This window comes from Scomber japonicus, chromosome 7 (genome assembly GCF_027409825.1).
Source record: "Scomber japonicus isolate fScoJap1 chromosome 7, fScoJap1.pri, whole genome shotgun sequence".
Taxonomy (NCBI): Eukaryota; Metazoa; Chordata; class Actinopteri; order Scombriformes; family Scombridae; genus Scomber; species Scomber japonicus.
This window is the reverse complement of record NC_070584.1, coordinates 19364494-19388596: the sequence shown is the minus strand read 5'-3', so window position 1 is coordinate 19388596 and position 24103 is coordinate 19364494. Positions and strand designations below refer to the sequence as shown.

At 41.0% G+C, this 24103-nt stretch overlaps 1 protein-coding gene across 2 annotated transcripts in view; it reads right to left on the bottom strand.

The window, feature by feature from the left end:
- Positions 1–2594: 2594 nt before the first annotated feature.
- The window catches only part of negr1 (neuronal growth regulator 1), a 148733-nt gene continuing 127224 nt past the window's right edge, over positions 2595–24103 (bottom strand). For both annotated transcript variants that reach the window (XM_053322391.1, XM_053322392.1), the window contains one exon: positions 2595–3061. In XM_053322391.1, coding sequence (XP_053178366.1) covers positions 2961–3061 — 101 coding nt within the window. In that variant the 3' untranslated portion in view covers positions 2595–2960. The remainder of the gene's footprint in view (positions 3062–24103) is intronic.

Here is a 24103-nt window from a genome sequence, read left to right as displayed (position 1 = left end):
TTGAATAGCAGTTGTTTTAGATCATCAGCAAAGTTGATTCAAATAAATCACAAACAAACACAGCCTGGCAATCTGTCGGAGGTATGTATTTTTAGACCAGGTTGAGAACTGAAAATGTTGGAAAAAAAGACAAAAAAAAAAACTGGTTCCATTCATAAAAAGTTTGAATATCTGTAAAATGGCCACCTCAAAAAACACAGGTTAACTTTGACATGCAGCACAACCATACTCTCTGCACATCATCAAACAGTGTGTGAAAACTATGACTACACACTGGCTCTAAAGATCAACAGGTATCCTATTTTCTCCAAATATACACACATTGATTCTGCTCTATAATACTGTTATATTGGTTCACACCCTCTCTGCTTCAAAAAAGTAGGTAATTTGATTGCAAACATTGTTCTTTTAAATGTACTTGTCTCGACAAAAAATCAACGACAGTTATGGCATCTAAATGAACCCGACAACATTATAAACTATGCCATACTGTGCCTCATTCAAATAAATGTCACATAACCAGTTTTACATGTTTCAAATGTATTTTTTTTATACATTGTTTTCATAAAGGAAGAGAATAAATATATTTCTGACCCATTTTCATTATACCTTAACATTTAAACAAGATCATATGGTGCAGTATTTTCATAATTTGTAAAACAAGCTGATAACATTTCCAATACAAACAATGAAAGGAAAAAAAAAAGTTCAGCAGACCTCAAAACAAATCACCACAAAACGTAAAAGTAATAACAGTGTTTGTGCTTTAAGTCTTTTAACTGCGATGGCTATTTCTCTATAGGTTTGCAGTTACAAGTTCATGTGAAGATACTGTGTGAACTCCTTGATCACGGGTCGAAACAGAACACAATCCAAATCCAAACAAGACTTGCAAACATGTTAAACCTGTACGACAAATACTGCATGTTTATCAGTTGCATCTGGCTTATTTGAAAATACCTGCGAGGAATTTTGTTTTTCACTGGATATTTAATGCCAAATTTGAAAGATCAGTCAGCAAATGGTTTATGAACATTCAATAATCAGTAATATGTCAAACAAATGTAGTCATATTTTATGGAGCTTCACATCTAGTAGAGTTTCTGGAAGTGTCCTTCTTTAGAAGGAGGTTAATTTAATGTCTGTGATACTATTAAGGCATTGCAGTAACTCTGTTTACACCATGGACTGAAGATACTTGAGGATGAATATGCCATGCTGACAGTCTCGTCAAAAAGTAAACCCTTACAATAATACTTGATATGGTCAATTTCAGTGAATAAAAAAGCCGCAAGCTGCATCATTTAATTTAGTTTTACCTCTGTTGGGCTTTCATTGGCCCTGTGGGCACTGATCAGCTGTTTGTATAACTTTGAATGAAATAGGCTGTTAGACTCATCTTGGAGAAAACGAGCGAACACGATTTGGTGTCATGTTGCTTATAATTAGTGCGTGAAGGACTAAGATTGGAAAGAAAGAAATATTTTTCCAGAGATCATGTACTTAACTGATAACATGATCATTCCTCTGTTGAAATATTTGCCTGATACTGTCATATTTTGACATGTTTGCCAAAAATCTTAAGCGACGCAGCCTTTTCTCTCTGGATTTCCATTTGTTGTTAATTAGTACATTAGAGTCCATTAGCCGTAGACTGTAATATATTTAAGTATTGAATTATCTGTAAAGGAAAAGCTGCGGAATGCTGCTTTATCAGAATCCATCATCTAAGCTAAAAACTTCAGGCCATCGACAGTATGCAGCTGTGGGATTTGGCCAGAAGATGATCAGTAGGTTTACAGTGAATTCAGAGACAAAACGCCGTGCTCAGATGCCTGCAGGAAGTGGCATGTTTCAAAGAAGTACTGACTTAAAGAGAAAAGTTTAACTTGGGCTCTGCTTTTCAACTGCAACCGTTTGTTGTAACATTCACGTGTGTGACTCACTGAAAACAGAACATGGAGGATATACTGTAATACTTATATTTTCAAGAAAAGATGTAAACATAGGGCAGCGATGTTCCTCCCGTCATACTGTACAAACTCATGAACCGTGTTAATGTTTTTGGTCGAATGAGAAAAGCTGGTCCCACTTTAAAAAAAAAAAAAAGCCTACACTATATTAAAATATAATGATACAATACAGTATACTTTGCTACTTTGACGTCTGCCTGATCGAAGCTGTTCGGCAGGCGTAGTAACTGAAGGACCCATTTCAGAATACAACAAAGCACACCTTCAACACTGTTCATCCATCTATTGAGTAATCATGACAATACAGGTCCTGAAAAAACACCCTGCCTTTCTTTTTTTTTTTGTTTTTTTTTGTATTTTTTAAGCACACTCCATAATCAAAATTTGTATTGTTAGGAATCTAAATGTCTTTCCTTTGTTTAACAACCCATAATACATTCAATACAACATTGGTATGTAATTCTGTGAACTGAGAGACTTGGCACAATTGATTATTTTTAGCCATGTACAAAAATGGATGGAAATGTCAGTTTTGCGCCATCACCTCCCAAAGAACGAGGCTTGAGAAGTAATTTGTTTGGGAAGGGGGGGTCGGCGTTGGGGTTGGGGTTGAGGGGGAGGGGGGGGGGGCGACTTTTGATATGATTGGAGGTGGAGTGGGAGGTGTGTTTGCATGTGTGGGGGGGTCGAGGGAGGTTGAGCACTGATTCACAAGGTGATCAATCAATCAGAAAAGAAAAGAACAACTGAAGAAATAACAAATAATAATAAAAAAAACATCATAGTATTTACATGACAGAAATTTCACCAAAACGCAAAAAAAAAAAAAAAAAAAAAAAAAAATTAAAATAAGAGTCCCCACACAAAATAATCATTTTCCCCTCACGGCTTTTCAGCAAACTGTACCAGATTGGATCCCAGCCATCAGCAATGTGAAAAAGGATTCATAAATGCTCTCGACAGTCATTGTGTCTGCGCTGGCCTCTGCTAGTACACGCTGATGAAGGAGGAGAGAGCCAGGACCAGGTATTGGCAGGCCAGTGGGATGTGCGCACTTCCTGTGCTCCCATAGGGTGCAGTGTTGGGCGCTGTGGGCAGGAAACAAGAGAAGCTCTGATTAGTTGTGATTGCACCTTCACTTCGCCGCACCCACCATTTTCAAACCCGCAGTCAGCTTGGTATGGTGCTTCCAAATGAGGCTGCAAAAACTGCAATTACCATGCTGCTGCCGATACGAGAAACTCACACTTCACAGCACTTGGTGAGATATTCTGAACAGTGGTGGAGTAGAAGTATTGAGATCTTTATTCACAGTACAGGAAGTAAGGCTACCAAAGGGGTAGAAAAAAGAAAAACTCCACTTAAAGTCATCAAAGTTGAGTAAAAACTTTGAATAATAATTTGTGCCTGCAATGTTTTTTTCCTCCCCATTTTATCATATTTCATATTTCATAATTCAATTTGATCCTTTTTTATTCATATTGTTTTATTGTAAATATCATGAAAATGTGTTGTTTATTTCAATAGTTGAACTGCTGGATATGAGAAGTCTCCAACTTAATCTAAAAGTTCAGTCTGAGTAATAAAAAAAGGTTCTCCTCCTGTTCTTGTACAGTATTAAAAAAGTTGCACAATGGATCAGGACTGGCTCTTAAATAGTTGTGCTGGTTTTTAAAATTCATGAGCAGATAAATTTATAAATAGCTAATACATCACACATCACTCTGCATGAAGCTCGAAACTCTAAGAGGAGGACTTCACAGTATTACACACATACAAGTAATAAGGAGTTTACTGTTGCAGCTGGTTATATAATTACATCTGTTAAATACATGTAAGGAATTAAAAAGTGCAATATGACACAAATGGAAAAGTTCAGCATAGCAGGTGTAGTGCTTGAGTGAATAGACTTAGTTATTTTCCACCACTGAATCTGAATTATTTTAAAATACAACATTTTCTATGCTTTTCTAGTTGGGTATCAAAACAGTCATTCCCCTTTCATTTTAGTTGTAGAAAAAAGCCATCAGTGGAGAGAAGAGAATAGATGAGGCTACACAAGGTCTTTTCTTATCAAAGCCTGCTTTGTTTTGTGTTGTTTGTGTTTCTCTGACCAGCGGACAGCCACAGTAATATGAACAGGCCTCTCTGGAGAGCTGCGTCAGGCGGGCGGAGAGGGAGAGGGCAGCCTTTCATTTGGAGGGGCTACTCTGCCTCCTCAACACAGATGCACGATTTCAGCTTGTAGCTCAATAAAGCACACCTCACAGGTTACAAAACATGCTCTTCCTCAACACACACACACACACACACACACACACACACACACACACACACACACACACACACACACACACACACACACACACACACACACACACACACACACCTGCATGTACAGGTCACATCCAGGCACATACACACATATACACACAAACAGCGCAGCAAGGCAGTGCAAACAGGCTCTGCTTCACCAGGGGAAATCATGTGGTACACAGCCATATCAGCAGGGTGCCTCTATTTACACAGTCATGTAATTAGTTCACAATGTAACTCCTCGGGGTGGTATTCCAGAAACAGGTTTAGTGAAAACTCTGAGTTTATTAACCCTAAGATGAAGGAAACTCGAGGTTTTCGGTTCCAGAAAGAGCTATCTTAAACTTTGGGTTAGTAACCATGGTAACTTCTTCAACAAGTTTCTTTGTAGTTGGATATTTAGTTTGCTATTCAAGGACTATGCAAAATTGCTGCTTTTATGCGCTATCAGTCATTTATTTGAACAGCGTTTTTTTTGCCCTCACATTCAATATTCAATATTACACAGCGTGAATTCAGCCTCGGCTCAGAATAAAACCTCCACACGTCTTTCTTTTATAACACTCTGTGCACATAATATGTTAAAAAAATTGGTATGAAGCTTTAGACATGTAGGATCAATGAATAATTATGTCAATGACTCCTGATGTGATTGGTCGCACTGATGGAACAACATTCCGATAATATTGGAGATTATATGTTAATATTTCTGAGTGAAAAGGATCGTTTTTTAAATAGAGTTTAGTGAGGCTGATGCAGGTACACAGTCTGTGTGAAGAACAAAAGAGGCAGAAAGCATTGACTGAAATGCAACTTGGAAACCTAAGTGACAATCATTTAGCTTTTTTACAAATTAATCTGCATTGATGTGTATATATCTGTAGATAAAGATCAGCTAAATTGTCATCTAGAGTGTCACAAGTTGCTTTATCGGACTATAAACAACTATTGGTGCGAAGAAGAGGAAGTCTTGGCCCAGTTATCCGTTATCTGGATGTCTGCTTGCTACACCAGAACTCCTGAAATATTAGCTGTTGCCCTCAGAAGCGCAAGTGTCATCAGATTGGACATCACTGAATAAAACTTATCGTGTTAACTTATTGACACTTTTCCTGCTCTGACTCAGGCTCTACTTTTTAAAGATAAATGTTCACCGCCCACATACACATGTATTAATATCACCACGTCCATTGGATTAAAATGGAAGCTCTGCCTTTTATTTACTTGTTGCCATGGTGTATTGGAGCTCCATTGATGATGTTTTTTTCCCCCTTCACCACACACAAGCTTAACTCAGAGTGAACATACTCAGAGTTGATTGAACTGACTGTGATCAGCTGTTCTCTGAGTTTCGTATCTCAGAGTTCAGAATTAGACTCAGAGTTTGTTTATTTGCTGTCTGGAGTACCACCATGATGTGGACGTCATTGTTGCACAATCACACCTGCGTACAATCGAAGTGAACAATGTAGGCACAAATGCATACGGTACACACACACACACACACACACAGAGTCCTTTTATATTTGTGTATTTCTGGGTTAAACGTGGCTCGTTGCACGTTTTTACAGGAAATGATCGTTATCCCACTGCGCTCTTATTACTTATTTGGACCCTGTATTTATTCAATAAGAATTCGGGCTGGTTGTCATTAGTGGCATATGGCAGTCGGTGTGTTAAAATAAATACAATGATACTGAGATTGATCTTTTTTTACCAGCATAATAGCTTGTTGGTGACAATTTTCACAGGAGATGCCAGGCAGACAGAGCGAGAGAAAAAGGGACACACATCCCATTATCACCTGACAGCACTGCTTTTACCTGATATTTTCAAGCATTATTCGTTGGCGCTGAAGTTGTTTACCTATTAGAGTGAAAACTATAGCTTCGCTGACAGACGGGAAGTGGAAAAAAAGGGAAAGAAAGGAGCACAAATAGGTGCAAATTTTGATGATGTGTGTGTTAGATGCATGGCTGACTTGTGTGAACTGCAGCCCCCCTCTTCTTTCTATCTTTGTCTCCCCTTTCTACCTCTCCCTCTCTCTCTCTTTGTATCCCTCCTCTCTTTCCCTCTCCCTCTCTCTCTCTCTCTCTCTCTGTCTCTCTCTCTCTCTCTTCTCCCATCCAAAGTACAGGATAATGACACAGTTTTCCTGGGCTGTGAGAGCGAGCCGAGAAATGGTAACCATAGCAACAGCTCCTGTCCTGCTCAGCCGGCCCACTGTTGTCGGCGCCTGAGCGCTCTGCATTGTGCTAGCCGTGCTAGCAAAATCATTTGTGTGTGTGTGTGTGTGTGTGTGTGTGTGTGTGTATGTGTGTGTGTGTGTGGTGGAGGCTGGGAAATAGGCAGATGTCACTATTGCCCTTCTTCAGTTTCTCATCTGATCAGCATCAGTGTCGTTTCTGGCTCAGTAAAATGCTGCAGCAACCATCACATTAATATCTTGTACACAATTGCTTTTCATGCAGCAGTTCAGGGAGCTCAGTAGGTAATTACTGAATCTCTACTCTGACTAATGTTGACTGGGAGAGAGTAACAATAAACCCATCAGTATTTCAGGAGGGAAGTGTTAAGTGAGGTTGGGGGATTGGCAGTGTTACTGGGTTCCTACCTCCTCACAGTGTTTGATTTCGGGCTTGTTTAATATCTCCCTGTGTCACTGTGAAAAAGCAGGGGCCTCCATTGTTTTGACTGTGTGGGTTGAGACTTGCCATTTTAATTAACTCCCCAACCAGGAACTGCCTGCAACACCATTACTCTGCTTATTAACATGAAGGGAAAAGAAGAGGAAAGAGACAGACAGAAAGGAAGTGAAAAAGAAAGGCAGATACGGCGAGAAGAAGGGGGAATCAAAGGAAGAGCGAGCAGCGAAAAAAGACAGTGATTGAAAGGAGTGCGAGAGCAAGGCTGCAGCAGCAGCGGACAGGAGACAGAAAAGGAGGAGGGAGCTTTGACTGAGCTCTACGTCTTTGGGGTTTGAATTTAATTGCCATGTACATCAGCACCGAGTTACAATGAAGTACCAGAATCCCATACAATATATCATAGAGAAACCAACAGTGGCAAGATGCGCAAACGCTGCGAAGACAAGCGGCGCTCCAAAGGGAGAGGAGCAGAGGAGATAAGTGGAGATGAAAGTGATACGCTTCAATTACTGTTTTGCAACAGAATTGAAATGAAAAACTAAAGCCTCCCCAGCACTAGCCAAAGTCATATGAAAATAACAATCCCTGGTGGTGATTCTGGATAGGAGCCATCAGCTTTAAATAGTATGCTGGGACTATGAGCCAGGCTCTCCCTCTCTCGTCCTTCTTCCCTCCTCCCTTATCCCTCCCAAATCTCCATCAACAGCAGTTTTGTCACCCACATATCATATGCACAACAAATGCTAAGGCCCTGAACCTCAGTCACTGTTGACACAGATAATGAATCACACGGAAATATGCAACTGTGACACTCAATGCAGGGTTTGTGTGGAGTAGTATTTGGAGTGTGATGCACTGCGCCGTAATTCACTGGAACATCATTAAGTAATTGTGTGTGCTCCTTTCCCTCTATTCAGTTCTTTCGGATCACATACACTGGGATTGTGAGGTTTGTGAAAACATGTGCTCCATTCAAAAGTCCTCAATCCTGTTTTTACTCTCCTTAAGCTTCATACGTTCCACAATGCTCCAGTGAAAGTACAAGAATAGAAAAAAAATCTCCCATGTTTTTGTATTGGATTAAATCTCCAATTCATTCATTTGTCGTTTAGCTCATGATTCATCCCTAGAGTTGGTTGTATCCTCGTTGTCACGAGTGCCGCGCAGACGGCAGCCAGCCAGGCAGCATCCCAATCCCCCTGAGGACAAGGCTTCAGAGATGGGCTCTTCGGAGCAAAGGGTGTGGGGGAGGGGTTCAGTGTCCTTGACCATCAATCAGTGGCCTCTGGTCCTTCCCCCGCCGCTCCCCTGAGAGAGCCCACATGAGACACTCCTGAGCCAGAACTGATCCTGTACACACCATGCTGTAAATCAGTCTAAATCCCTCTACATGCAAGGTTCACAGCAGCCACCAAGGGTGTCTTTAACACACTACAGCAAACACTAAAAGCAGTTTGTCTTTTTAATAACGGGGCAGCATGCTGGTGTTCGGTAAAGAGTATAAATGGAATATCATGCACTGCTTCTGACATTTGATGAGGGGAAGCCGTACCTTCAAAGAACGTGTCGCGCTTCATCGTCTTAAGTGGTAACACACCGAGAGCGTGCAAGCACTTTATAGAAGGCGATCAAGACATTTTCTATGCTTTACCTCACTTCAGTCCACTGACAGTGAAATACAGCCGTCCCCTCCACAATTCATCTTGTAGCCTCTTGCCTGTAGCAGCCTGCCATATTGAGTTGGTGCACAATTGACTCACCGACCAATCAGCTGATTCATCCATCCCTCTCTCTATTCCTCCTGTTCTTGTACAAGCTAAATGTTCATCATGACCAGATATGATGTTCAAGACTCATCACCTTCGTCTCCCACTATGATCATCACACACTGCTGTTCCTCAGAGCCCTCGCTCGCGCGGACCTTCAAGCTCATTAGCCCCACCAATCATTTGCATTAGTGCTAGTAATGAAAAGCCTCCATTAATAAGATGGCCTTCAGAGATCATTTACCATCCCCCGCCTCCCAGTGCTGCCATATACTCACCCCATCTCTCCCTCCTTCCCTGCCTCCCTCCCCATCCTGGTACCTGCCGCTTATCAACACCCAGCAGAATGCTTTTTGGGGCTGCAGCCCAGGCTCTAATAGCTCCTCTCAGCAACAGTATCTGACTGGAGAGTGAATGAGAGGGAGAGACGGGTCACCTGATAGCTTACTGACTGAGCTAGGGGCTCTCAATTGCAGGCAGACTTTGGCCTTGAGCTTGACTTAATCAACGCCTCTGTGGGGTATCTGGACACTAAGAGAACCCTTACCACAGTTTGAGCTTGAGGAAGGAATCCCGACAGAGGAGACATTTCCGCCGTTCTCTTTAAAGATACTGTTCCTTTTCTTTATTGATTTACCCCTCTCTCTCTCTAACAGCCTCTCCTTCCTCCTCCTCCATGCACATGTATATACTTTTCATTTGAACTGAAAAGTTAGGTTATGAATGTGGCATTCGAAGAAACCCGAAATTCAGAGTGACCTATTCATGTGTTTACTGCACCTATCAATTCAAGGACATGCTTTATGCAGGAAATCAATAGGCTTGGAAATAATGTACTTTATATGCACGCCTGATGGATAAATCTCCATTTTTAAAATGTTTTATAAATCTTCCTGTGTAGCTTTGTTTTTCCCTAAATCTAGAGGGCAAATCCACATCAGCATGTTCTGGGAATAAACCAAAAAAAAAAAGAAGCAGTACAGTATGAATTGATAATTAATGTAGTGTTTTTAATCACAGCGTTTCCAAAAGCATAATTACTCTATGACTTTGACTGCCCCCCCCCACCCAAATCTGTTTAATGTTAGAGGCTTAATAAAATGCACAGGGACACAAACAAATGGCGTCAGCATGTAGCAAGTTCATGCAGCCTCCGTTTCCCCTTCTCTCTCTCTCTTCCTCTCTCTGTGTCTCTAATAATCTCTGTCTCATATTTGAGACTCTCACACTCCCACTCTCTCTAATAATTCCCCATGCCCCCTGTCTCACCCTCACTTTTTAATGCTTATCACAGATTTATTTCTGTACCAGTCCTGCTGCAAGGCCCAAGGATTTCGCTGAGTCAGCTACTGCCTAGCTCCCGCACCCCTGTGATGACAGTGACAATCTGGCCAGTTATGAGGAATGTCTTACCATGCGCCGATGCTACTTGCATCTCCATGAGTTGCTCCATCAATACAGCCTGATAGCATCTGATCTCCAACCAGGAGCTAACGCTCTCTTCCTGCCCTCTCCGTTTCGCCCATCTCCTTCGCCTGTAGCCTCCAAAAATAGCAATTCCCCGCTGTTATGTATGTAGCCTTATGATAAGACAGATCTCTTTTATCAATTTCCATTATGGTGCTGATAACACAGCAGGCCTGAATGTAGAGGGTTAAGTGCATTTTCTTCTTGATGGGTATAAGATAACTTTATCACTGCAGACTGTCTGGTTATCACAGTTCACCTGGGGCTACACGAACCTGACTGGAATTTGCTCATGCTGAGCATCTCTGCACAAGCACAGAAGCTGCTGCCAGAATTTGCTCAGATGGTCATGCTGTATGCAGAGCAATCCATATTTTTTGTTCATATTTACCTACCCTGAGCTGTTAATTGATTTCTCTCAGATCAATTCAGTGGTTTACAGGAATTGTTGGACCAAAAAGGGCCAAATCAATTGCCAAGTGATTAGCATGTGCAGTGGATTATTTCTAGCTGAGGCGCTGCATAAGACTTGAGGCTGCGTGAAGTAGAGTCACAATTCAATGGAGGCACACGCCATATGTTTACATTAATTATTGCTAGCTCAAAGTCTGCTTTGGATAGTGTACGCCCATCGGCTGTGTGAGTTTCACACATGAAATATTCCTTTATTATGCCAAGACAGAACCTGAGGCAGTGAATGCACTTCAGTCTCCACTCTGCACCTTGTTGCTGACTGCCTGCAGGGGGTTCAGATAAAAACTATAGTGTCCTGAAGTCAGAACCATTGCTTCAGATGGGTATTTTATACTGTAAGAGCCCTGCCTCTCATACACACACAATACTAATCAGACTCTGGTTGTATGGGAGAGAGAGAGAGAGAGTGTGTGTGTGTGTGTGTGTGTGAATACTTTTCCTCCTTAACTCACACCTTGACAGATGTGTCAAGTGGTTCAAGGTCTCAGAACTGGATATAAACATCCACAACCTTCCAGCATCTCCTGCCACAATGTCTGCAGCAGCTTGGTGGACAATGAAAAAAACAAGACAAAATACACAAAACGACACACTAACACTACTTTACACGACCCACTTGACACATGTAGCTTTGGGAGATTGCAGCCTGGAATGAGAATGAATCCCTTTTATACTGAAACTAGAAAACTAATTGTGGTGCTGTTAATTAATTCTTAATAGCCTCCGTCTGTCGGCCTGGAGATGGGCTCCACTAGAAAGGCTAAAAACTAAGTCACAAATGTCAGATGCTGTTAATATGGGGGGTGTATTTAAGGCAGAAATTAAGAGTGAATTTGACGTGTGTCACATTAATGCTCTTCTACTGACATTTCTGTGAACTCACTGCAGACAGGAGGAAGGAAACATGAAGGATCCAGTTCATTCAGTTCACTTCTAGTTCAGTTTTGAATTTAATAACGACAGGCAGGTCTTTTATATATATTTCTACCAACAACACAGACATAAAAGAAATATAGTGTCCATGATTAGTAGTTATGTAGCTGAGTAAAAACATGAATAGTCTCTTAAAAGAAGTAAAACTCCTTCATTCAATGAAAGTAAAGGCATTAAGCTACTATCAAAAAAATGAAGTATTCAGCATTTATAAATTAATGGATTAAAAGCAATGGTACGTGAAAGAGGTTGCTTGTAGTGATGAACCCACGGACAATTATTAATAAACTCTGCAGCTCCTGTCAGCTCTACAGGGCATTTATTAGGTCTTTCAGCTCTTTGTTTTGGTTGTCTGGCCCTCAACTTCACTGTTTTGCTTCATACTCACTGCTCTCAACAACACTGCAGAAAAGTTCTGATAAACACCCTGCCTGCCTGCCCAGCACCAAATGATAGGCAAAGTAGCTGGTGTAGATAGTGGAGCATTTAAAGAGACAGATATTTCCCCCAGGAGTTAATGGAGACCAAAACCAGAGCAACAAGGACTTACTTTCATCAGGTGACAAGAAGCATGACTCCAAATGAATGCTAATGTGGCTCTGTATCTGCTGGATGTTCTCTGATTTCATCTGACATTGTGGAGTAGAGGTATGATGTCGCATAAAATAGAAATAGTACTAAGTAAAAATACCTAAGTACAAGTAGAAAATGAATCTGAGACTACTATGATTTTTTTTTTAAATTCCAAAAGTGTGCTAGTTTCAGCTTTTTAATGCTTTTCTCTATCATACATGATAGCAAACTGAATATTTCTAGGTTTCAGACTGTTGGTTGGACAGAATAAGATGCACAGATGGCAAACATAAACAATGGGTTCATTTCAAAGTTGAGTGTCTGATTTGCTCTGAGTGTGTTCCAGGGTTTAGACTATATTTTGGGGGTGTTGAGTTGTGTGCGGTCTGTACAATGATGATGTGGAACACAACTGGAGGTTTTGATTGTATGAAGAAAAGGCAAACAGTGTCACCTCACACTGAAACGTATCATATCCTTAAAAATACCTTAAGTCTTATCTACTCCTCCACATACACCCCCATCTCCAAATCCACTTCAGCCTTTCCTCTGTAGGCTTATCCTCTCTGCCACACTGACACTATCGATGTGCAACTTTCATGGCTGCATAAATACCAGAACCGATGATGGTGACACATGGTCTTTCCTTTTTATGTGGGACTGTGGTTGGTGACTGCAACTCCCAAGACTGTGAGTGAGTGCCACACTCTCTGCCTTTGTGTTCCTGTTTTTCACATGAGGTCAAACATTATTGACTGGGATCACTGAGGGGAATGAGTCTGCGTTTACCGACAAATTGGACCGGTGGATTGACCCTCGGTTCAACTCAGTTGGGTACCAGGAGCAGCAAATATCAATACGTCTGGTAAAATACACACATCTCCCTTTGTAGCCTGAAAACATAGCAGATGGATTCACATTTACATAGAGTATTCATCATCAAGTTGACTCACTGCTCTCATGACAGTGAACGTGAGCCAGGGAAATGTCACTTCAATTATATTGCATTCATACCATTACAGGCATTATATGGCAGAATATAAAGGGTCATACAATGGCTATGTGAAAAGAGCTAATGCCATCTGTCTAGAAAATAATGATCAAAGTTCCACCGACAATTTAGCAAATGCTGTTTTATCGGTTAATAAGAGCCAGAATCCAATTACTGAATTCCTCTATCAATATTATGGCCTATTTAATGTGTCAGGAAACGAGTGAACCAAGATTAATTGAATCTGCACCTTCCCATCAAGACTATTTGTATTGTTAAAGCACTATTTCCAAGAAAGGATGTTATTCCATCCAAGTAATGCACACAAAGATAAGAATAGGGTGTCAAAACAACACCACGATCACACCAACTCTTTAAAAAAAACTTTTCCGGATTTAATTGAAGACGTGCTGCGAGAGTTCGACTACAGATTGTGTATAGTAACAAATAACCACCAATTCCAACTGTCTCTCTTTGTATGATTCATGACAACAAGCTTCAGTCTAACAGTGTTCAGCTACATGTACACTGTAATTGAATAATTTTTCACCCTGAAAACTGAATTAGTCAAACTGCACTCCAACATACAGCACCTCCAGAAGTCGTCAGATCTCAATTCTCTCAAGCTTAGCATAAATTATCCAGACAAAAAGGATATGGCAGGCGATATTTTATATTATCGTTACTGCCAACAAATCCTATCACAAGAGCAAAACCAACAACTCAGTACTTTCTGACTTTCCCAGCCTGTTTGTGGCAATCAGCACTAAAATTCCTGCTGAAGAACGACTCAGAAATATTTGCTCTTTAAAAAAAAAAGGCCAAAAATGTTCCACCAATCAGCTTGCCATTATAGCTTGACATTTCAGCAAATATTATTCAAACAACAGTAAAAAGTGAATTTTTTGGGGGACTATTTTTCAGCTTTTTGGATATGGAGTGTAGGGATGGGTACCGAATTCAGTAGTTTTAAGGGTACTGACCAAATGTTGTCGCTACTATCAACTACCTATTCATGTTAGATCATTCAGGGCCACATTTCAGTACCTTGAGAGCAGGTTGTGTTGTGAATTTAAATAAATACTGATAGGATTCTTTAAGAGCCTTTTGAAAATTCCTGCTAGCTTACCAACAGACATGTGCCTGAAATTTCTCTGCCTTATTTTACTGTTTTCTGATCGCTTCGGTTATATCAGTGCCGTGTGCAGTTACTGCTGATGAAAACATTTCCTGCTGCTGCGGCTCATTGAGGTGACACAGGTGTTCGATGAAGAGCTACAGACAACAGCACATCTCAAACAGGTAGCCTAAACAACTTATTTTACCTTGTTACCATACCTTATTCTTAATGTATTAGTTATTATTGTTTATTTAATACTCTAAATATATAACAACTGAGAGAGTAAAAAGGTACCTTTGAGTATCAGTACCGAATTCCAGGCAGCAGGACTCCACAACTTTTAAAATTGTGGAGTAAAAAATAAGTGTTGCAAGGAGGCATGTTTGTTGTTTAAGTTGCAGGGTAAATATGAAGAATGCACTTTGAAGCCAGCAGATTTTTCTTGGGTGGTTTATCAATCACCTCTCTGCTTTGATTCAGACTAAATCAAGCTTTGGTCTGATCTGGAGCAAAGAAGTGGGTCACCAATCAACTCAAAAACCCACATAAACCGAGTCAAACATAAACAAACAAAAGTAAACTATTTAAATCTAACAAAGTGCCAGTCATGTAAGAGCAATAAGCAAATGAACAATCATGGAAGTACTAGGGAATATCTCTTTGATCGTACCCTGTGCTCGGATCTTTTACTGTTCTAGGGTCGAGCAGACGAGCCCCTTTCCAGTCATATTCTGTTGTTTCATGGTGGGATGCAGATCTGTGGCTGTGGGCCCACTGGGAGCCACCCACCATCACTAAGATCTGCCCATGTTAGATGGCATTAGGAATAACAAATGTAAAGCAAAATGGTCTAATCCGCTCATTTCCTTTCAAATGTTCCCAGACAATAGCGGCTGGGATTCTTCAGTGCTAATTAACAGTGTCAATGGTGACAGGAATTTGGCTTGTGAGTAGCTCAGTCCATTGATTGTTTCAAACACATTACTGTTATTCAGCAGGGACTTGCTTAAAAAAAAAAAAAAAAAGTGCCGTTTATCACTTCAGAGGATGATACAGCCTTGGTGTATTGGGTCCCGAGATTATTTTGCCAAAGGCATCTCTCTGCATGCTCATTGACCTTTCCAGATGATTAGTGCATGTGAAGAGGGTGGATCCTTGTCAAAAGCCTTGAATAACTCATCAGCTGCGAGGCCAGAGGAACACTAAAGGGTTAAAGGTTTTTGTTTGGGGCCTTAGAGGCTTTACCCCTTAAGCACTTGCATTTCAATTCCTCCGCTGCATGTGAAGAACTGAGGAGGGGGAGCGGGGGAACTGAGATAGCAGCGAGCTGGGCAGGATGCATAAAAGTGTTTGTGTGTGTGTGTGTGTGTGCGGGGGGTTTGTTTTTATCTGTGTGTGTGTGTTTGTGTGTGTGCGCGCCTGCATGAGCGTGTGCATAAAGAAGTGTACCATTAACTGTCAGCAGCAACCCCCACCCATCCTCCACTAATGCACCCATCCATACACACATACCGCCACCAAATGGGAACATACTCAGCAACATAAGTGCTTATATAGTTTGCGTGTGTGCGCGTGTGCATGTGAGCCTGTTCTGCACTCTTTATTAGCCTCTAGGGGAGTGTATCACACACTGTGACACCACTCCAACTTTCACTGAGAGGCTTCAGTATTAGGTGGAGGGTGGCCCACTCTTTAGCGATGCAGGGGGACGCCAAACAGCTCAGAAATCAAGCAGATAGAACTAACCTTATTTAACGGCTAGACATCCAAGCCATTTCCCCAAAGAGAATGCCATTTCTGAATGTCATGACCTTTTCTAAACGCGTTTAAAAACCTCCAAGGTCTTCAAGGTGTGGTTTGTCAATAAAAAGATTTTGAAGACTCATGAGGAGCGGTAAACAGAGAGAAAGGCGATGCATATGCTCAGCTTTTAATGGGGGGTATTTATTGTAGATACTGTCATCTGTTGTTAGACTGATTGAGAGGTTTTTCCTCAGGCTCATGACAGTGATTGAAACGATGTGTGTGCGTGTCTGTGTGTGTGTGTGTGTCCATGCGCTTTTAATACCATAAATACAAGAGCGGAAAAAGCTTTAGGTGTACGTGTGTGTTTGTGAGCATGAATTAGTTGTGCATGTTTGTGTGTTTTTGAGCATAGACAAGAGTGTGTGCCATTTAGTGGGTGATGGGCACTGTGGACTGATTTAAGGGTAGGGGTAAATTGTCATGAAGAGCAGCTCTCTCTGTCCTGGCCTCTCAGAGATAATTGTCTGCCAGAGTAAAACAACATGGTGCAGAAACACTGACGCACAAAGCACAAGGCTCTTACTGAGAGGGCAGGGGGGCGATACCGAAGACATCAAACTTGACAAAATAAGTAAAGAAAGAATTAAAGAAAAGGGTAAAGGGTCCTGGGTGTCATTTGAGAAGGCGCTGGACAAAACCCTTTGCTGTGCACAGTGTGTATGGATAATCAATAACACAGTGATTTTAAAGGTGAAACAAGTGCAGAAAGTCAACTGGATTTGTTTAAAAATCTCCCTCTGTGGACGAAGATAGCAAAACACAAAGTACGGAAAACCCTACTTAAGCACAGCACAAGTGAGCCCCCCTATCACATTTCCGCCAGCATGATCTTGCATACAAAGTAGAGACCAAATGCGGTTACAGTTGTCTCCAGGCTGTTGTGATAAAGAGGAGCTTGAATTCTGCTTCAGCCAAAGCTGGATGAAATGCAAATCAGTAGCCAATACAGTCATATCTCTGATGACTGACGGGAATGTTCATGACAGTGTTGTGTGAAGCAGTTACAGTTAAATTAAAAGAGTGAGGCTGAACTCAGGTGTGCCCCCTGACAAATTTGTTGTGCCAAGGGTAGCAAGTTAGTTTTTTTTTTTTGCTGTGCTTAGTTTAAAGTGGGAATCCAATGTATTTATATTAGCTGATCCCGTGTGTGCAGTTGTATAATTTTAGGGCCCTATGATTTCTGCAATGAGGAAAATACAGACAGAATCATGCAGAGTAAAAATGCAATCAACCTTAAAACAAGGATGATTGTGGAATTTGCCAAAAAGGCGATATGATATATAAATATCAAGGTTTTCCCTGCTATCATAAACATTTAGTCACAGTGCCTGAGCTGAATGAACAACATAAACCATGCTGGGATCCTGTGTTATGGTGTTAGTTGCTGCTGCAGCTTCTGTCCTTTGTCTGTGTGTCTGTGTTTCACTGAGGGGAGGGCGGGGCTCCGTGCACACACGCACACACACACACACACACACACACACACACACACACACACACACACACACACACACACACACAGAGAGAGAGAGCATGGCTAAGTCACCAAAAAAAAAAAAAGAGGAATTCAATACTAACAGCTAAATTTAGAGTAGAGCAATATCAAAACTGTGTGTCAGGAGAGCAAAGTGTTTTCTCCAAATATGTTGTTATGAAAGTTTTGTTTTATGACTGTATTGAAGTGTACTATAGTACACCATAGTACACTATCATGTACTATTAATGCATTCAATAACCTAAACTTCTTCCCCGGAGTTGTCTGTGCTTTCTCGTCTCACAGGTAATCTGGGCCTGTAGACGTCCGGATGACGGATATCAGTCCCGGACCTTCTAGCTTCATTGTTGATTTTCATTGTGCTTCTCTCCTCTATCCTTCCTTTCTCTCCTCTCAACCCCAACCGGTCGAGGCAGATGGCCACCCACTCTGAGTCTGGTTCTGAGGTTTCTTCCTGTTAAAAGGGAGTTTTTTCTTGCCACTGTTGCCAAGTGCTGCTCATGTGGGAATGTTGGGTCTCTTTAAAGTTAAAACCTGAAGAGTTCGGTTTAGAACCTGCTCTATGTGTAAAGTGCCTTGAGATGACTTTGTTGTGATTTGGCACTATACAAATAAAGATTGATTGATTGATGATTGAAGTGCGTCAATACAGTCATAAAACACAACTTTCTTTCTTTGATTAAAAAAATGTGCAATGTTGAGTTAGATCAAATTCATGGATATTTTGGGTCACATTATGAAAAGTGAAGGTGCGTTTTCTTTTCTCAAATGTAAAACTGTGTCAAATTAGACCCTGGACAGTATGTAAGGGTTAAAACAACCCTCATTTCAGGTGGTTAATGACATGGGGGAAAAGTTGTTACCTTTAACCTACATGACACTTACCATCAATTTTGTAAAACACAATTATTTTACTGTATGTTTTAATACTGTGAATCCTTACAGCACAACCAATACGCAGCACAACACCATTTCATCCCTGAAGTGTCATTAATCTGGTTGCAGACTTAAGAATGGGGGAGAGGGGGGAACTTAAATGCATCTCCATATCATTATGTCTGTATGTTTGATTTGTACAAGTGAAACAAATCCTAGAATAATAATTTCTATGCAAATTTAGGAGGCATGGGTTTAACAGAGGTTGCTTTTGGAGGCAGTGGGCACAGTATCTTGACTCTTCAGGCTTCTCCCGCTGTCAGTGTCAGTCAGGGTTTGTTTAGAATGGGCAAACTAATTACTGTGTAATTCCCTACACTTATCATGGAGTGACATATAGGCACCCCATCCCTCTAAGATTCAAATACATGGGGAGACGACATGTCATGGGAGGGCAGGATTCCTGAGGTTTAAGTATTATCAGGATAGTTGGCAACAAAGACTCGACCCTTCTGGCACAATCTCATGAAAGACCAGTAATCTGCTGGCAGCCAGCTGTCATATATGAATACATATGAAACCCCACAACAAGCTGCCCAAGATGCCTGGAGTCACAAACAACACTTGCAAGGAAGGGTTGGGAATGTTGCATGAAATAAATGTTTGTCAGCGTGAATGTTGGTAGGGCACGCCACTTCCTGCATCATCAATGATCTTCACACATTCACAATTATGACATCAACTTATCTGATCAATTACCTTTCTGCTCGCATTACTTCAGCCAATCATTATATGGATGCTTTTCTTCAAATGGTACTGCAGTTCTGTCATTTTGCCTGTCAGACCAGACCTTCTGTTGAATAACCCACCACTTTGAACTCGGAGATGTCCGCAGAGATTCCACTGAGAACTTTCATCAATGACCTGCTGGCTTTTCTCCAACACCACCACCAATGTCCAAACTTCAGGGGTCCTGTCTTATCTCTTATCTTCATCCAGTATATGCTTAATAAAGATTCTTCTGATGGAGTCTCATCATCAAAGTCTTTCTCTGCTTCTAGCATCAGTACTGTAAGTTTATATATTTCAACTATTTTTTGTTAAATGAAAACTCAACTGAAAGACGAACAAAAGGTCTAATGAATGTTACTACTTCAATGCAAAATCTCATTCCACACCGTAGGCATCTGTAGAGTTACACATTGTGTGCTGTTTCTTGGTGAAACAGTATCCTCTACTGCTCAAACTATTTCTTCTTAAGAAGTGGATTTGGCTGCTTGAACACTCATAGCTGCTCGTTTCAAGCTAAACCCAGACTATGAATCATACTTTAGCCAACGATTGAGTGAATACACCCTTTGAATGATGGCAGTGCTCTGCAGGGGAGGCAGACAGTGGGTGGGCAGTGTTTTACTGACATTTTTGACCCGTCAGATTCTGTGAAACTGGAGGATCAAGTAAAGACAAAAGATCAATACAACAGTCTGCGTTTAGAAACGGCATGAAGCACATTAACATGGGTATTGCATATGTGGACTATTACACACATGAATGAAAACTAGACCACACATCTTCAGATCTTGTTGTTTTTGAAACTAACACATATTATGTTAAAGGACTAAAGAAACTAAATCAAAATCAGCTGCCATAATAATAATCTGTTGTGGGGTCTGGTTAGATATGACAGATGATACACACTGAACACATCAGGCCTGCAAACGAGTCCAGCTGATCACTTAACAAAACTTACTGCTACTGCTTCATACCCCTCATGATTTGAATGCAAAACCAGACAGAGTGATGCAGTGAAGAGCCTCATAAGGCAACTGAGTGAGCCCCAAAGAGCACATTTACTGTATTTCCAAGGGCAATGACAACATGTCCAAAGCCTTCTATCCATTACAACTAAAATTGTTCTCTCTTTTACCTCAAAATTACACCCATTTAACTCTGCTGAAGAGTACTCTCACCAGAGATGAGAGAGAGGGAAGACCTAAAGCACTGCACAGTGTGAATCCACTGCAATCTACAAATTGGCCGAAAAGCCATCTTTTCTGATTTACCGCAGCCTCTACTGTAAGTGTGTGGCTTTCTTCAATCATCCTCCTTAATGCACTAACCATTAGAGTCTGTCCAGAAAAAGAATATACCCTGGTGTCTCAATTATAGACGAAGACTGAATCTCTACAGCAGTCTTTTGTGTCCATAAAAGGAAATGACTATCCATTTTCTGCTCCAGCTCTCACACAACAACTGCAGAGTCCTGTCTGTTGTTGGGAGCACCAAAACTCATCTTTCCGACTGAATCGTCTTATTAATCACCCTGACTGCTGTGGCGAGGGTGCCAATTAAAGTCGGAAAAAGATTTGAATTGACAAAAAAAAAATATTTCTTTGTGCGTTTACTGGTGCCTTCCTTTCTGTGGTCTTTTCTTCTTATTTGCCAAACTTTCATTTCACAAGGATGCAGGTTTTTGAAGAACTGTTGTAAATACAACTTCAAAAGTTGGGAAGGATGTCACAACCTGAAAGCACTACAATGCATAATGTGCTTTGATCTTCTTGGTACATCAGGAGATGTGTGAGATTTGGTGATATGCAAACTCTGAAAAGTAATGCAAGAGAAAAAAATATAAGTGACAGCGACAGTGATAAAAGCGACGCCTGCAACACGAGCTTAAGTAAGAGGTAGGAATAAACACATAAAAGAAAGAGGATTCTTTGGCACAATTTAAAAATTGGAGAGACTCTGACAGGTCTCGGTTTTAATACCCACCACCAATATTATGCACACAAATACTGAGAAATATCCATGGAAGATGAACAGAGAAAAAAAGCGAGCTCTATGAAATAAGTTTTCTTGTTCTTCTGAAGAAGGTTATTACAGATTTGGTGTGTGCTGCTCTGTTTCTTCTGTGTGCACGTGGGACTGACAGTGAGACCAGGTTTGCATTTAATGGCCGGCACTCCCGAGGAGATGCAAAAAGGGAGAGATAATCAGAGGTAGAGAGGAGAGTGGTACATGTGGGAGCAAGGGGAGCAATAGAAAAGCCAGCGAGAGAGGCTGAGACAGCCAGACTCAGCGAGAGATGTGGAGTAAGTAGAATTATCTGCTGATAGGGGGAAGGGCAATACGGCCATTTATATCAAAGACTGACAAACAGGTGAAAGGCAGCCCTGAAAATGAGTCTTTGTGGGGGGCAGAGAGGAGCAGTGAAGGCTAAGGCCCATGAAATATGGATTATAATCTGTTTATGTAGTTAAGATTGGAGGGAAGAAAGGTAAATGGGCCTTTGCGGGAGTCCAAATGTGTTCTGAATGCTCTGTGAGAGACTGGTGTGGATTCAGAGAAATGCGAGGATCTGTCAATATTGGACGATTCTGCAAATCCCTGGATCAAGTTCAATGAAGAAGTTACATTAGGGCGTCTAGTAGGCTCATATATTTAGGTACAGATGATCAATTTTATTCTTTCTTTTTGGCTTTCTGGTAGAGGCTGAGGATTATCAAATAACTCAAGGAGACCAAGGAATATTAAGTGCTCATGCATAGCAGAACTGGAAATGACATTGCTGAGCTGCTGGACTGAGAAACAGCCTGCACCAGTTTGCCAACTGGTCTTGTCCTGAGAACTGTTAAACTAACTACTCCCAGATTTGTTTCCCTTTTCTACCAACCACAAACAAAACTTGATCACGACTGTCTTTTACGAGCACCATTTGGTCTGGCTGCTCGTGGTTAGTTGTTGATGCCGACTTGAAGTAAGTCCCAATTAACCACTGCCAGCCAGCCAGCCTTCACTTTCTTTACTTTAGTCATTACTATTTTCTTTCACATGCTCACTGAGAGAGTGACCATGGCCTATAGAGCCAATTGGCATTCTCGTAACAATGTTCAATGCCAACCTTTGAAAAATTTTAGTTTCTACAATATCTGGACATTCCAACAAAAATATGGTTTAGACTTGGAAAAGTTGACACATGAAGCAAATCTTCTGCCTAGAGACATACAAATTCAGCAAAGCACTTCCTGCATTGGTAATACATGTTGTCATTGGACTGTAAATCATGGTGACGTGCAGAAATGCCAGTATGGACGTAATTCCATAAGTTGAGCTGTCCATGCATGTATCATCTTGTGTTTTGTGCATGCCAAACATAGTCTAAAATTAATGAATCAATAATCATTTGTGTTTCAGGCTTTAAAAAAAATCTTTTTTTTAAAATGCATATCCTAAGTGATTCATATTTAATTGACCAAGGGAAATAAGGAGAGAGAAATCATTTGATTTTAGACCACCCTTCCCAGCATAGTAAAAGACAAAATCAATTTCATTGTTGGTATCTCCCACATTTTACTAATCAGTATCAGCACTCAGAATGTGTTTTAGGACACTGTAATAAAAAGCCCCGGTAGTAACAACAACAGAGAACCTTACCCATAATGACTAATATCACACAAACAACTGAGTAGCAATCAGCCTAATAGCAAAAATAACACTTCCTTGATTAATACTCATTAAGAGGAATTACAGAGAGAAAACAGAAGATCACATGGCAATCAAATTGTGCTCTATTATAATATGAAAGTAATGGCTTTCATTTCCAGAAAACATATGTTTTACAGTATGGTAATGCAAATGTTGTCATGAGACATGGGAACTGTTGATCAATTCAATAAAAACACTGGCATGCTTTCATTTTATAGACGACTGTGCTATAAAGTGCAGGAGCACTATAAGTGAGATCATTAGTGGTTTTACTAAGTGCTGGATGTTGCTGATTTACTTTTCATTAGATATGCAATGTACATTTGAGTAATGCTATAATAACATGTTGTTAACTGGGGAATCTCACAGGCTTCTGGTTCAGCTGGACAAAATGTAGACACCCCCTTTCTATTTACATTGTGATGTGGGATCTAGGGGTCAAGTATGACAGATGATATACCATCTGCTTATCAGGCCATTGTTGGGGGAGTTAGCACTTGGTAAAAATGAAGGTCAGCATATCACCTCAAAACAAGCCATACGGGACAAGAGTCAGGGTGGCTGTGCAGTGGCGGGAGGAGGGTGCAGAGGGGTTTGCACTGCTCTTGATCTTGCTACCATGTAACTGATAAGGCTGGTAGAAAATGCACTGCCAAAAAGGATTATCTGTGGGTAGCTCAGTGTGTCTGACACCAGGCATGCTGGGTAAACAGAGGCAGGGCTGTTTACTGTAGAGACGAGCAGTTTAACGCTGTAGTTTCTACAAGTCCAGTCTGATAGGATTCACAGTGCCCGTCTACTCAGACAAGACCGCAACATAAGCTTATCAGCGAAATATGTTCAATCCTACTGAATATTTCATGAGTGCAGTGTGTTTATACTGCCATTAGCTGTGTATGACTCACAAACCCAAAGAGTCAGTGGTCCCTATATTGTAATTGGCACTTGACGCAACTCAACTTCAGCACTTCTGGATTGTGCTTCTGGCTACACGATGGCAGAGGCAGAGTGTGTGTTTGCATTGTTAACACTAAGGTCTATTCAACAGTTATTATGGTGAAACACAGCTTCAAACAGTATCTAATGCTCAGGAGTCCCATGTGGCTCACCTAAAGATGAGAACTTCATCCACAATATCTACAACTCTGCATGTCATCTGAGTGGCAGCAAAAAACAC